This window comes from Dermochelys coriacea, chromosome 24 (genome assembly GCF_009764565.3).
Source record: "Dermochelys coriacea isolate rDerCor1 chromosome 24, rDerCor1.pri.v4, whole genome shotgun sequence".
NCBI lineage: Eukaryota > Metazoa > Chordata > Testudines > Dermochelyidae > Dermochelys > Dermochelys coriacea.
The window spans coordinates 16367782-16381711 of NC_050091.1; the positions used below are offsets into that span (position 1 = coordinate 16367782).

At 64.0% G+C, this 13930-nt stretch overlaps 1 protein-coding gene across 1 annotated transcript in view; it reads right to left on the minus strand.

Annotated features, from left to right (window-relative positions):
* Nucleotides 1-13930, minus strand: part of KMT2B (lysine methyltransferase 2B) — a 34931-nt gene that overhangs the window by 6169 nt on the left and 14832 nt on the right. Inside the window, 23 exon segments of the mRNA XM_038382633.2 lie at nucleotides 351-505; nucleotides 1032-1110; nucleotides 1296-1416; nucleotides 1631-1789; nucleotides 2195-2332; nucleotides 2563-2669; nucleotides 3070-3191; nucleotides 3315-3388; nucleotides 3679-3786; nucleotides 3939-4031; nucleotides 4680-4864; nucleotides 5282-5395; nucleotides 5727-5844; nucleotides 5972-6067; nucleotides 6703-6849; nucleotides 7048-7161; nucleotides 7759-7866; nucleotides 8323-8417; nucleotides 8651-8899; nucleotides 11812-11867; nucleotides 12226-12472; nucleotides 12887-13049; nucleotides 13290-13388. Coding sequence (XP_038238561.1) covers nucleotides 351-505; nucleotides 1032-1110; nucleotides 1296-1416; nucleotides 1631-1789; nucleotides 2195-2332; nucleotides 2563-2669; nucleotides 3070-3191; nucleotides 3315-3388; nucleotides 3679-3786; nucleotides 3939-4031; nucleotides 4680-4864; nucleotides 5282-5395; nucleotides 5727-5844; nucleotides 5972-6067; nucleotides 6703-6849; nucleotides 7048-7161; nucleotides 7759-7866; nucleotides 8323-8417; nucleotides 8651-8899; nucleotides 11812-11867; nucleotides 12226-12472; nucleotides 12887-13049; nucleotides 13290-13388 — 2947 coding nt within the window.

Below are 13930 nucleotides of genomic sequence, written 5' to 3' on the forward strand. Positions count from 1 at the left end.
GAGACCCGACTGCACGGCCCTGGAGACAGCACCAGGACATGCACCTGGCAAGGAAATGCAGCCACCTCTGGGGCAGGGCAGCAGGGGAACAGCCACACATGACGCTGCACTTTGAGCTGAAAGGAGTCTCCCCTAGCTGCAGCAGCAGTGGGTATTTTACCCTCTGCCAGGGTGAGAGGACAGCTCCCAGGCAGGACACAGGGGCTGGTGCACCAAGGACAGCCCCACCCCCCAGGATGAGAGCCCCCACCCAGAACAGGCCTGGCTTGTGCAGGGCCCACAAAACCCCCTTGTATGATGGCAGAGTGCCTCCCCCTTCAACCGGGTCAGCTCCCCACCCCACCCCTCACCTGTGGTAGGGCTGTGCACGATGGTCTGGTTCTCCTCCTGCCCCACCAGTGGGTCTGGCTCCTTCTGGTTCGGCTGGGGCCTGCACTCCAGGATTCGGCACTTGTACCAGCAGCGCCTCCGGGCATCTACCGTACTCCAATACAGCCGAGTGCACCTGGCAGGAGAGGGCACCACCCAGAGCCATCTGAGCTCTGGGACAACACAAGCCAGAGATTCCACCCCCACCCCAAGCCCAGCCGCAGGTATCTGGCTAAAGCACCTCCCCGAAAGGTGGCCGGCCCAGGTCGCTGCACCATGCCCTGGCCACTCCTTCCACTGGTTGCCCCATCCCGCCTGGTGCGGCCAGTGAGTGCAATGAGCCTGCCAGGGAACCGTCCCACGGGCTGGACGCCTGGGCTCCCAGCTGGAGTGGCCAGACGGGTCTCGACATTGGCTCTCCTGGTGCTGGGTCGGCACCATATGCGTCCTTGCCACCTTTCCCTTGTGCTGCTAGTTCAACCCTCCCCGGCTGCTCTGGCATGGCCCCAGCCGCCCACTTAGCCCCCCCAAGAGGGGCATGGGGGGACTGGAAATTGGGGTGGGGTACACAGGCAGCCCTAGGGCAGGGGGATCATCCCTGTAGCGCACACACTGCAGGGCAGGGAGCTGGGGAAGCCCCGCGCCTGGGGCCAGATACTCACTGGTAGCCGACAGGGAAGAGGCGTCCCTCGCACTCGGACAGGTCCGTCAGCAGCCCCAGACTGTCTATCTTGATGGAACCTAGAATAGGAGAGGAGGTGAGGGCATCCGCACGCACCTAGAGCCAGATGGGAGCTGGCACCTTTGGAGGGGGAGGCCACATGCCCTGTTCCCTGCTTGCCTCTTCCCCAGTGAGCCAGTCCTCTGCTCTGGGGCTGGATGAGAGCTGGCGCCCCCTAGAAGGGAGAAGCCCCCCACACACTCACCGATCATCATGTTGACAGTGTCGGGTTCGAGGCCAACCATGAATTTCCTCTTGAAGCTGATGCCCTCGAAGTCCACGTAGACCCGGCGCAGCACGTCGAACCCGTCCTCGGTGACGATCTCCTGAAGCGGGTGGGGGTATGGGTCAGCAGCTGGGCAGTGCCCCTTGCCTGGGAGCAGTTTAGCGGGGACCCCCCCGTAAGGGCCAGCTTGGCCATAGGGACCCCCCAAACACACCACGGGGCCCAGCCCTCAATCTCCAGGGGAGTAGCACCCCATAGCCCAACCTGCCCAGCTCACAGCCCCCCCCCCCGATGCATCCGGCATGGCCCCTCACCGTCCCATCCAGCAGGTCTGTGTGCTTCTGGCAGAAAACCTTCTTGTCCTCCTGGAAGGTGCAGTGGCGCAGACGGGCGCACATGAAGTGGTAATTGCTGAGACAGGCCGACAGGCAGCAGCCCACTGTGGCGCCAGTGCGCTGGCAGTGCTCACAGCGCTGGGGGCACAGTGGGGTAAGGGGGCAGTGCTTGCAGCCTGGCCTGTGCAGAGGGCAAACAGCCCCCCGCACGGCCTCAGGCGCCCCCCCCGCACTGGCAGACAAGCGCACCCCCCACCACACACCGGCCTCAGCCACCCCTGCACTGGCAAACAGCCCCGCCCCCATGGGGAGACAGGCCCCACCCCAAGCCCTCAGCTCCGCCCCCACCAGGAGACAGGCCCCACCCACCCCAACCCCTCAGTGGCAGACAGGCCCCACCACCCACTTCAATGGGAAAGCGGCAGTCCTTGCCCCAAAGGCAGACACACCTGCTCCCCCTCGGCCTTAGGCCCGCCAGCACCACAGCCCATCCCCTCACTCAGCTGAGGCCGACCCCCCGCCTGCAAGGACCTGCCCCCTCACCATCTGGCGCCCCCGCACAACGGCAGCATGCACGTTCTTCAGGGACCCATCGTTCTCCTCAAAGACCTCGGCTGACCAGATGGCGCAGTTGACGTGAGTCCATTCATTCTGGCCGATGTACAGGAGCCGCCCCGCGTCCTGGGGAAGGGTGGAGAGCGAGGGGGACAGGGTCAGCATCACCAGCCAGCAGGGGAAGCAAAGGGCAAAAACTCCAGCAGTGACCTGCGACAGAACCAGGAGTCCTGGCTCCTAGCCCCCTCTGCTGTAACCATTGGCTCCCACTTCCCCCACCCTGAGCAGGGGACTGAACCCAGCTGTCCAAGCCCCACCCAAGCCCTGGTGCGGCCTTGGGGCAGGCCAGGCCTTACCTTGGACGGGGCATCCCCATACTGGAGACACAGGGCACACTGACGCTTGTCCTCAGCGCTGCTGCCCAGCCCCTGCTTCGACAGCGCCACCTCCTGGCCCTTCCCACCTGCAGGGAGAGAGGGGGAGAGCTGCTGGGGGCAGAGACCCGATGGTGGGGATGGGGTGGGGGGGGGTAGAAGAGAGGCCCTAGCAATGCACATGGAGAGTGACCACCAACTTCCTTCCCCCATCGCCCCTACCAACTCAGCAGCTGGCCCAACTCCCAGCCCAACCCACCAGACCTCACTCCCCTCCCAGAGCCAGGGACAGAATCCAGGAGTCCTCTCTCCCAACCACTCGCCCACCCTTGCCCTAACCACTAGACCCCACTTCCCTCCCAGAGCCAGGGAGAACACAGTTCTGGCTCCTAGCCCCCCTCCCCCTACTCTAACCCACCAGATCCCACTCCCCTCCCAGAGCCAGGGACAGAACCCAGGAGTCCTGGCTCTCAACTCCCCTGTACTCACAGGTGCCTATAGTTCCAGGTGCCAACTGGCCATTCTCTGTGGCACTGGGCTCCTCAGGCCGGCGCCACTGTGCATACATGTGGTCGGAGGAGGGGGGCAGCACAGCGTCAGGCAGCATGCCACTGCGGGGGGGAGCAGAGTAACAGCGTGAGGGCAGGGGAGCCAGGGCCCTGGGAGTCACCCCAAGCCCTCCCAGAACCCCACAGTGTCCCTGTTGCCAGTCCCCCCCACCCCCCAGTACTCACTTGGGGAGGCAGCTGCGCCGCTGCCAGCGCTTGGCGTCCTGTGCGTTGAACCAGCTGAACGAGCGTGCCATGAGCTGCAGGAGAGAGCCAAGTGGTGGGGGCTGCACCGGGGTGCCGGGGAATGCTTGCCCCAGCCACAGGGCCCCCCAGCCACCCCGCCGACCACTGCTGCCCCCCAGACACTGCCACAGGGGCCCGCCCACTGCTGCTGCCCCCAGCTACCGCCATGGGGGCCCAGCATCCGCCCCCAGCCAGACCCACAGTGGGCCCAGCCAACCAGAATCCTGTCTCACCCGCCATGTGCAGCGCCCCCCGAGTGCCCTGGCATGCACACTATGCTTGCCCCTCATGCTCCCTGCGGTACCTCGATGTACAGCGCCTTGGCAGAGGGACCACCCTGCTCCTCCTCGAGGCCCTCATGCTCCTCCAGGTGCCGCAACAGGATGCCCACCACGTCCTCGCTGAACCCGTGCTGGGGGGAGAGCGACCATGGGGGCAGAGCCTAACCACTGCCCCGCCCTGCCCACCGCCCCCTCTGAGCCCCCCTGCACTGCTCTGTCCCCCACCTCCCTTGCCCATCCCTAGTGCTCCATCTGTGCCCCACACGGCCCGCAGCCCCCTCACCACAGAGCTGTAGTGGCCCTGTTCGAAGAGCTTGCTGATGGTGCGCAGGTTGCAGGGCCGCCGGTGCACCTTCACGCCATCATCTGGGCAGCACTGCAGGGAAATGGGAGTCAGTGCCCAGGAAAGCCACAGGTCGCTGGTGGGGGATGGTCTGCTCCCCCCAGAGTCTGTTCCCTGCCCCCTCTGTGTTCCACTGTCCCAGACCAGGGTCCGTCCCCCCGCAGGCTGGGACTGATCCTCCTGGCATGGGTCTTGTGCGCCTTGCAGCCAGAAACGCCCCCATGATCAGCTCCCAGCCAGCTGCCAGCAGGGGGGGCATCAGACTGCGTCACTGCAAGAACATGGACTAACAGGGGCTAGGAGCCAGGACACCTGGGTTCTACCCCCAGCTGGGAGTAAGGGGACTCGTGGATTCCAGGGGGTGCTGGGAGCCAGGGGGCTGAGGTCTCTCCCAGCTGGGAGGGCTGTGGGAACTAGTGGGTTAGAGCGCAGGGAGAAGCCGAGAGCCAGGGGCCGAGGTCTCTTCCGGCTCTGGGGCACAGGGCCGTACTTGGGGGCATTGCAGCAGGGGCTGGGAGCCAGGGGCCGGGGTCTCTCCTGGCTCCGGGGCGCAGGGCCGTACCTGGGGGCACTGCAGCAGGGGCTCAGTGTGCTGGGAGGGGAATGGTGGGTTCCAGCGGGAGGGAGGGGCTGGGAGCCAGGGGGCGGGGTCTCTCCTGGCTCCGGGCCGCAAGGCCATACCTGGGCGCACTGCAGCAGGGGCTCGGCATGCTGGGAGGCCAGCATTCCCTGCAGCACATTGCGCAGCCCCTTGCGCAGCTCCGAGGTGAGGACATCCCGCCACTTGGCCCGGTCACTGCCAGAGCAGGGCCGGCAGCTGTAGACCACGCTCTCTGGCAGGCTGGACAAGATCTCGTAGTCCTCGTCTGGGGAGAGAGCAGAGCAGGTCAGGCAACCCCAGCCCCACGCGGCCTTCCACCCCGGGGGCAGGGGGTGCATGGGCCAGCCATGGCCAGTAAAGCAGGGCCAGGGCTAAGATGGCAGCCCAAGGAAAAAGGGGTGTGCTGCAGATACTGAGGGGACACACTAGGGGATGCTATGCCGAAGGGGTCATGGCTCTCCCCAGCCAGCAGGACCAGCCCTGATGCCCCAGGGCAGCACTTGAGGGCACTGTGGGGGTTCTGTGCTGCAGGTGGGCAAGGCTCTTCCCAGCTGGCAGGACCAGCACCGAAGCCCCAGGGCAGCACTAGGGGGCACTGTGCTGCAGGGGGCAGGGCTCTCCCCAGCCGGCAGGGCCAGCCCTGACACCCAGCACAGCTCGCTGGGCAAGTCCCCAGACTGACCTGAGAGTCCCTCGCATTTGGCATGAACCCAGTGCTCGCACTTGGCGCATTGCATCATCTTGCTCTCGTAGTCGTTGTCCTCGTAGCAGTGAGAGCAGATGGGGCAGTAGTTACCTGTGGGGCAGAGGGGTTAGTGCTGCACATGGGGCTAGCATCCCCAGAGGGAACAGGCCCCATTCCCCACCCCGAGCCAGCCCCCTGCCCTGAGGCCAGATGGGAGCCTGTGTCCCCTAGAGGGGAAAAGGCCCGCGCCCCATTCCTTGCTGCCCTGAGTCAGCCAGCCCCCAAGCCTGGGGCCAGATGGGAGCTGGCGTTCCCTAAAGGAGAAAGGCCCCGCATCCCATTCCCCACCCCCGAGCCAGCCAGTCCCCCACCCTGGGGCTGGATGGGAGCCTGCATCCCATAGAGGAGAAAGGCCCCACGCCCCATTCCCCACCACACACACCTTTGTCATAGAGCAGGGAGCAGGGGGGGCAGAAGCTGTAATCATGAGACCACTCTGTGTCCCAGTTCTTCCCTGGGGCAGCCCCACAGCTCTTGCAGCGGATGCAGGCAGAGCAGATCTGGGGAGCCAACAAGAGCATTAGTGTGGGAGAAACCCCTCCCTCACAACCCCTCAACCCTGCCGATCCCAGGATAGACCCTGCCCCCTTCCTCCCCACCCTGGCACGGCCCTGCCCCTGTACTCACCCAGCCCCTCTTCTTGCGAATGGGCTTGCTGGGGTAGTTGGGGCCCAGGCAGGCCGGGTGGTAGCAGTTGCGGCAGCGCTCACACTCCAGCAGTGGCTGTGACAGGGCAGAAAGGAAAAGGCAGGTGTGAGACACAGATGGATTCCCCCTGCCCCACCGCGGGAAGGACAGGGCTGAGATGCAGCTGCCTCAGGGTGAGGCCGAGGGCTGGTCATCCAGGGCCCCCTCACCCGGCACTGAGGCACAGCCCACTCTCGGGTGGGGCAGGTCACCCAGGCCCCTCGCCAAGCACTCTCTAGGGGGTCAGGTGAGTAGCTGGTCACCCAGGGACTCCCCACCTGGCACTAAGACACAGCCCTGCTGGGAATTCCCAGCTGCTTGGCATTACCAGGTTTGGGCAGGAACGAAAGCAGAGCCCCAGTCACACTGACAACGTGGGTGATTTCGGGGAGCAGAATGGAATCACCTGAGAGGGACTAACGGGCCGGACACTGGGGTTCACACCTGGCTTTTGGTGGCAAAAGAACTGTACATAACCCAGAGGACTCAGGAGATGGGTGTACAGCACAGGGTGAAGATGGACCTCAACGCTGGGCATTGGGGCCAGCCCCGACTGCCAGGGAGAGCCCCCCACCCCCGCTCTCTGCAGCACAGGCCCCCTAGCGCCACTCTAGGGCACAGGCCTACGCTGCCTGGAGGGAAGGGCCCCAACCTCCTGCGAGGGCACCTACCTTGGAGACCTTGTTTTTGCGCCCACACACGTGGCAGAACTTGCAGCGGCGACAGCACCAGTTCTCTTCCTGCTCCCGCTGCGGCTGTTCGTCCTCCTCCAGGCAGAACACGTGGAACGGGTCGCAGCAAACCTGGCAGAACACCAGCTGGGGAGGGGACGGGCCGATGAGATGGCTCCACCCAGAGCTGGGAGGGAACCCGATGTCTGGGCTCCCAGCCCTCCCCACAACCACTAGACTCCCCCCACCTCCAGAGCAGAAGGGGAACCCCCGTGTCTGGGCTCCCAGCACCCCCTGCCCCCAGAGCGGGGAGAGAACCCCGGCATCCAGGCCCCACGCTCTCACCTCATGGAAGCCCTTGCTGGCGCAGAGCAGGCACATGAGCTGGGCTGTGACAGGTCCGGAGGTCAGGATGCTGAGCCCCCCCATCAGCCACACATTCTCCAAGTCACAGTCCTCCTGCAAGAGACGGTGCCCACCCCACAACTGTGAGCCTCTCGCCCTGCCCACAGACGGCTGGCTGGGACCACGGAGACAGACACAGGCTGGGGCCGCAGTCAGGGGCACAGAGCCATGCCACCCTCTGTACCCACCCACCCCACAGGATCCTAAGTGGGCAGGCCAGAGGGGACTCTCACACCATGGGGCACAGGCTGGAGATTCCTCAGCGGTGCCTCCCAGCTCAAAGGGAAGCATGGGGACCAATCTCCCCATCCCCAATGTAGCCATTGGGCACACCTGACGGGTGGCAGGGAGTGGAGGGAAACACCTGAGGGAGAGGGTGGCAACCTCCAGAGTGGCCCGACCACCTCCACCCCCCTGCCAGTCACTCCTCCAGCCCTGCCTGGCGGGGGGGGCTCCAGCACCAGAAAGAGGCTTAATTTGCCCCACCATGCATGTAGGACTGAGCTGCCCTGTGTCCTCAGCACCTCAAGGGGAGGGGGCTGGAGGCTCGCGCCGAGATGTGGAGCCAGTGCCGACACCCCTCCCGCAGCAGGGCCAAGCTGGGTGTGGATTCTGCCCAACGCTGGGGACCAGAGAGCGCTGCCCCCTCACCTTGAAGTCAACACGCAGACGGTGGACCCCGTCAGTGGATTTCTGCTTCCCGTTCCAGCCGTTGGGGAAGGAAGGGAACGAAGGGAACGAGCCAGAGGAGAGTGTGTCCTGGGGGGAGCAGGAAGTCAGTGGGAGGGAAGGCAGGGGACCTCCACCCTCTAGGAGGCATCAGCTCCCATCTGGCCCCAGGGCAGGGGACTGGCTGGCTCATGGTGGTAGGGAAGGGACACAGGGCCTTTCCACTCTGTGGGGCGTGGGCTCTGATCCAGCCACAAAGCAGGAGAGTGGTTGGTTCAGAGGGCAGAAAACAGGACACAGGTCCTGGAACCAGCCAGTGAGAGCTGTGCCAGTCATGTGGAGACCTGGATGGAACAAGGTAGGGTTCCCCATCCTGGCAGACCACTGCCTGCGCACCCATGACTAGCCATGATGGTGTTAGCACTGGGATCCCTGGGCCCCATGCAGGCTCCTCTCCTTCTGCTCTGGGCCTGGGTCCTTCCAGTGCTGGAGCATAGGTGCATTACACCCCATACACTGCTCACTCCATGCCTGGGGCCACCTCACCTTCTCCAGCCTCCTTCTCGCCTTGAGCTGCACGACAGGCTGCAGCGGCGTCCTCCGCGGCCGGCTCTGCTCCTCCGCCTCCATGGGGAGCAGGTCTGGAGGGGCAGAGAGACTGTTAGAGAGCCAGCAGCCCCAGCCCACCCGCTGGCATGGCAACCTCCCAGGCCCTGACCCTCTGCACCCCAGGCACCCAATACACAGGTGGGGGAGACAGCCCAGGGAAGCCAGCAACCTGCCACGGGAAGAGGGGAGCCGGCCGCCACGCAATGGGCGGGGGGGGAGACAGCTCAGGTGCAGGGGGGACAGAGGTCCCAGCAGAGCGGCTCACCTGAGTCACGGGAGGGCTTCCTACGGGGCGTGGTGGAGCCGGGCCGGGGCTCGGCGTCCGAGTCATCCGTGGACTCGAAGATGTCGTAGGAGGGTCTCTGCTTGACGCAGCGCCGGGCCGACTTGCGCTGCAGCAGGGCCTCCTGCTCCGCTGTCTCCGTCGCCCCCAGCATCAGCTCCCAGGGCGCTGGGAACTCCTCCTGGGAGTCCTCCGAGTCCCGCGCCACCACCGGCTTCACCACCGTGCGACCTGTGGGCGGCCGAGAGTCACTGAAACTCGGGGCGATGGCACTGCTGGCCCCACCACAGTGTGACCTGCAGGCACCAGCCCCACCGCAGGGTAGCAAAGAGACACCCCCACAGCATCACGCCACCACCATCCCCACAACCACACAGGGCAACCAACACCCGGACACGGCCCCAGGTGCCATGGGAGCAGCTCAGAGACACAGACGGGTCCTACAGCCCCACCACCAGGCAACCTGCCAAGAGACACTGATACGCAGCAATGCAGCAGCTGCCCCCCAGCCCAGCTCCTCTCAGTAGGTCGCAGACCCGTCCGCCCCACTGAGCGCCACATACGCAGTGGCCTCCTGAACTGTCCCTCTTTGGCTTCTCGCAGCACCCACCTCCAGTCAACACAAGCCACCAGCTCATGCCTGCCCTCCATGCTCCAGATCCACCCCCCACACGGGACCAGGCACCCAAGTGAACCCGGTATGCTGGGCTGGGGCCAGAGATCACACCCCACCCCACTGTGCTCTGCACATCCCCCACCCCAAACAGACCCAGATGCTGTAGGGATGGGCCCTGCCCCAGGGGCCTGTGATCTACAGACAGAGCACACAGGGGGCAGGGGCCCCACATGGGGGAGGAGGGAGAGAAGGGGCAGGACAGAATGCAGGAGTCCTGGCTCCCAGCCTAGTGCTGGAGCCGGTCTGGTTCCGTGAACGGCTTCCTCCCCTCCCCCAACCCATTGACACACCCCAGGGCTCCCCTCCCGCCCTCCACACACCCAGCACCACAGACTCCACCCCACCCATTCCGTCTCTCCCCCCAGCCACATATGGCTCACAACCACACACACTCACCCCTCCCTTCCCCCCCATACATGCAGCACCCCCCCATTCCACTCTCCCTCCCCAAGGGGCTGGGACCTTTCCCCCACACACAGAGGCCTTGAGCCTTCCCCCACTGGCAGCAGCACAGAGCAGCCAGTCTGCCCCCCAGCTCCCCCCCAGGTACCTGCCGCAGCCTCCTCCTGTCCCCCTGCTCTGCCTGCCCCACCATGCTGGCTGCAGAGTGGGGCCAGCTCTGGGTGAGCTGGGGGCAGGAAGGGGAGGTCAAAGGACAGGGTGGCGGGGCTGGGCTACCCACAGAAGGAGGAGTTGGTGCAGCGCCCACAGACCCTGCACAAGCTTGGGGGCTGCCCCCTCTCCTGGCAGGCCAGGTGTCACACAAGCAGGGGGTTAGACTAGATGATCTCCTGAGGTCCCTTCTAACCCTGATATTCTATGATTCTATGATGCAGCAGGCCCCTCCAATCTAAGCAGCCAAAGGGGGGTCCCAGCAGCACTGAGGAAAACATCCAGCTCTCCTCCAGTGCCCCCATCTATAGATCTCAAAGCACCCCACACAGTGGGGAAACTGAGGCACAGGGCAATGACAAGTTACTCGCTCACCCAGCAAGCCGGTGGCACAGCTGGGAACAGAGCAGAGGTCTCCTGCGTCCCAGCCCAGTGCTGTATCCACTAGGCTGCGCTGCTTCCCCAAGCTCAGCAATCCCTGGCCTCAGAGCAAACGCCCATTGGTGAGTTTCACCCTGGGCAGTTTCCTGGCCATTTCCGAGCTCAGCAGCTATGCCCTGGTGAAGACACGCAGCCCTGCTGGGCCCAGCAGTGCCATAGGGACTCATCCCTTGGCCAGAGGCACCCAGGGCCTTTCCCCCACAAGGATTGTGTGAGGCATGTGAACAGGTTAACCCTAACCCTTACTGGCCACTCATGTGCCATCCTTGCCAGCAAGCTCTCTCACAACCTTAAGGAAGGTGCATCAACTTCTACACTATGTTAACTCTGAACCTTAATAACAATGTGTGCCAACCTTGTTGCTGTGTTTACTTTGAAACCTAACAACTCCATTATAAATGAACAACACTACTAAACTGGCAACCTTGGGTTGCGTTAACCCTGAACCTTAACTACTACCCCACAATTGTTGTGTTAACTCTGAACTCTAATGAGATGCCACTGCAGCCCTTGCTACTTACAACCTCTGAGCGTTTCCCGGACGGGATCAGGGGAATGGAGCTAGCCGGGGAGGTTAGACGTACGCAGAGCAGGGGGGTGTCCCTCCTGAGGGGGACTGGGTCCTCTCTGCGAAACACATGAAGAGGACACTGGCGAACTAGCAAGGAGGCAGCAAGTGAGAGCTGTGGCTCCATTCCAACCCCACCCTGCACCAACATCCACCGAACCCAGGAGTTCTGCAAGGACAGCTTCTAGATTCACACCGTGGCCCACAGCCAGGAGAGGGCATACAGGCTGCTCCCCCAATACCCCTGGCTCCAGCAGTCAGACAGGAACACCCCAGATATTTTCAAAAAAGGTTGCTATGGGCCAGGGGAGGGACATTGTGGCGAAGGGAATGGGGGGGGTCACTCAGTAAGGGGAGCTCTCCCCTAAGCCACTGATGGCCCCAGTGCCCCAGGGGAAGCTTTAGGGGGTGCTGTGCTGCAGGGAGCAGGGGCAGGGCTGGCCCAATTGCCCCAGGGCGATGCTGGGCTACAGGGGGCAGGATGGGGAGCTCTGAAGGTCCCTGGAACATGCAGCTCAGAGCCTCAGGGGACTGGGTGAGCAGGACCCAACTGAGGGTGCCCTCCAGGCTCTGCCATGGCGGTTTTGCTGTAGTAGGATGGGGTATGGGCCCCAGATGAGAGTGGGCAGGAAGAAAAAGCACTCCACCATACACGCACCACACAACACCCCCACTGCCTGCAGCGCTCAGTGTACAAACCCAGTGTGTGGGGGAGGTCTGCAGCACACAGGCAAGCCCCATGACCTCTAAAGGTTACTCAGCAAGACACTGGCAGAGCCAGGGAGAGAACCCAGGAGTCCTGGCTCCCAGCCCAGCCCCGTCAGGCTGTAGCAGCACTGGCATTACCTTTCTTGGAGAGCCGCTCCATCTTGCGTGCCTCAATTTTATCGCACTTGCGGTACCTGCCAGGGCAGAGAGCCGGTCAGAGTGAGGGGGCCACAGGTGCGGGTTCGCAGAAGGGGGCAGCAACACACACGGGTATATGTGTGTTGTGTCCATCACATGTGATGTGAAGGGGAGCTAGCAGGAGGGCGAGTGCATTCACACAGTGCTTTAGGGGGAGCTGGAGGGGTGGGGAGAAATAATACAGGGAGCTCCGGCAAAGTGACATGACTTGCCTTAAGTCACACAGGAACACAGTCAGGGGGAAAGCATAAGAGTCCTGGCCCCCAACTCCCCACTCTAACCACCACGCCTCACTCCCTGCCCAGAGCCAGGCTAGCAGTCGGGCGCCCGGCCCCCTGCCCCGGGGACACTCACACACAGCACTGTTTCTTGGTGTTGGGTCCCCCGAACTTGGGCTTGTCCAGGCAGTTGACGCAGGCCCCGCAGTCCTGCAGCTTCAGGCAGCCCTTGCACTTGCCACAGCGTGTCATGCGGTTCTTCTTGCCTGAGTGATGGTGGTGGGGGGCGGGGCGGCGCACGGGGGGCGGGGCCTTCACCGCCACTGGCTCCACCTTCCCCCGGCGTGCTCGCCCGCCCTCGCTCTCCGAGGCAGAAGAGGTCTCTGTGGGGGAGATGGCAGCGGGGTTACCATGGGGTGCCCCTGGCCCCACCATGCATGGCATGGGGCCGCCTGCAGGACAGGACCCTGTAGCACAGTTCCCCCCGCCCCACCTCACCCTGCCCCTGCAGCACATCACCCCCTGCCAAGCCACCCCATAGCGCAGCCCCCACCCCACTACCATCCCTGCAGCTCAGCAGCCCCCTCCGAACCCTCCCACCCTGCCCCTGCAACATGGCACCTGCTGAGCCACCCTATAGCGCAGGTCCTCCCATCCCACCCCCAAGTGCAGCCCAGCACTCCCTGGCACCACCCCAGTCAGCACCGATGGCGATGGAAGAGTCACCCAGTGTCTCCCTTCCAGGGACAGCCCTGCATGGAGGCACCGCCTTGAGCGAGCACCATCTCCATACTCACCCTCAGCGGCCGGTGAGGCAGCGATCTCCTCCCGCTCGCGCAGGGGCAGGGCACTCAGGCGGGGCATGTCCTCGGGCACCATGGCACGCGATTGGCCCAGCGCCACTGCCGCATGCCGGCACACATGCTTGATCCGGGGGCCCTGCACCGGGGACTCCTGGCCCTGCGGGGACATCATGGCAGGTTGGGTACCAGAGGCAGAGATGCCGACCTGCAGGAAGTGCCACGAGGCCAAGAGGCTGCCCCGCTCCCCAACCACTGGGAGGGGGTGTGCGGAGCAGGGCTGGAAAAGATGTATCCTCCCCCCACCGTGTTCCCCCTTGTCCCCCGTCACCTCTGCACAAAGCCCCCCATCCCCACCCTACACACAGCAGCAACGATCCAGCACCCAGCCCCAGCATACCAATTTCTTGGTCTCATTCCTGTTCACGCTGGCCAGGTCGGGCACAGCCTCCCCTGGTGCAGCCTCTGCATTCTCCTCCGATTTGACGCTGGGTGATGGCTGCAGGCGGGGCACAGACAGACACAGCTGTGACGGCACAGCCAGAGCTACAGGGACCCAGCCCCTGACCCCTTTCCCTGGCTCTGGGATGTCAGTGGTCTTGGTTAAGGCATCAGGTACCCAGCACTGCGGGGTTCTCTCCCTAGCTCTGGGAAAGGAGTGGGGTCTAGTGGGTTAAAGAGGGGGCTAGGAGCCAGGATTCCTAGAGCCATGGATAGAACCCAGGAGTCCTGGCTCCCAGCTCCACCCTCATGCTCTAATAGATGCCACACCTCTTTCAGAGCTGGGGACAGAACCCGGGAGTCCTGGCTCCCAGCCTCGACCTTCTCTAACCACTTGTCTCCACTCCCCCTCCCAGAGCTAGGGAGAAAAAGACAGTTACTAACCTTCCCGTAACTGTTGCTCTTCGAGTGCTTTCTCGTGCCCATTCCATTATGGATGCGTGTGCGCGTCGTGTGCACCGTCGCTGGAAGACTTTTTCCCCTAGTGGTTTCCATGGGCTTGGCTCTGGTGCCCCCTGGAGCAGCACCTCCATGGCACGG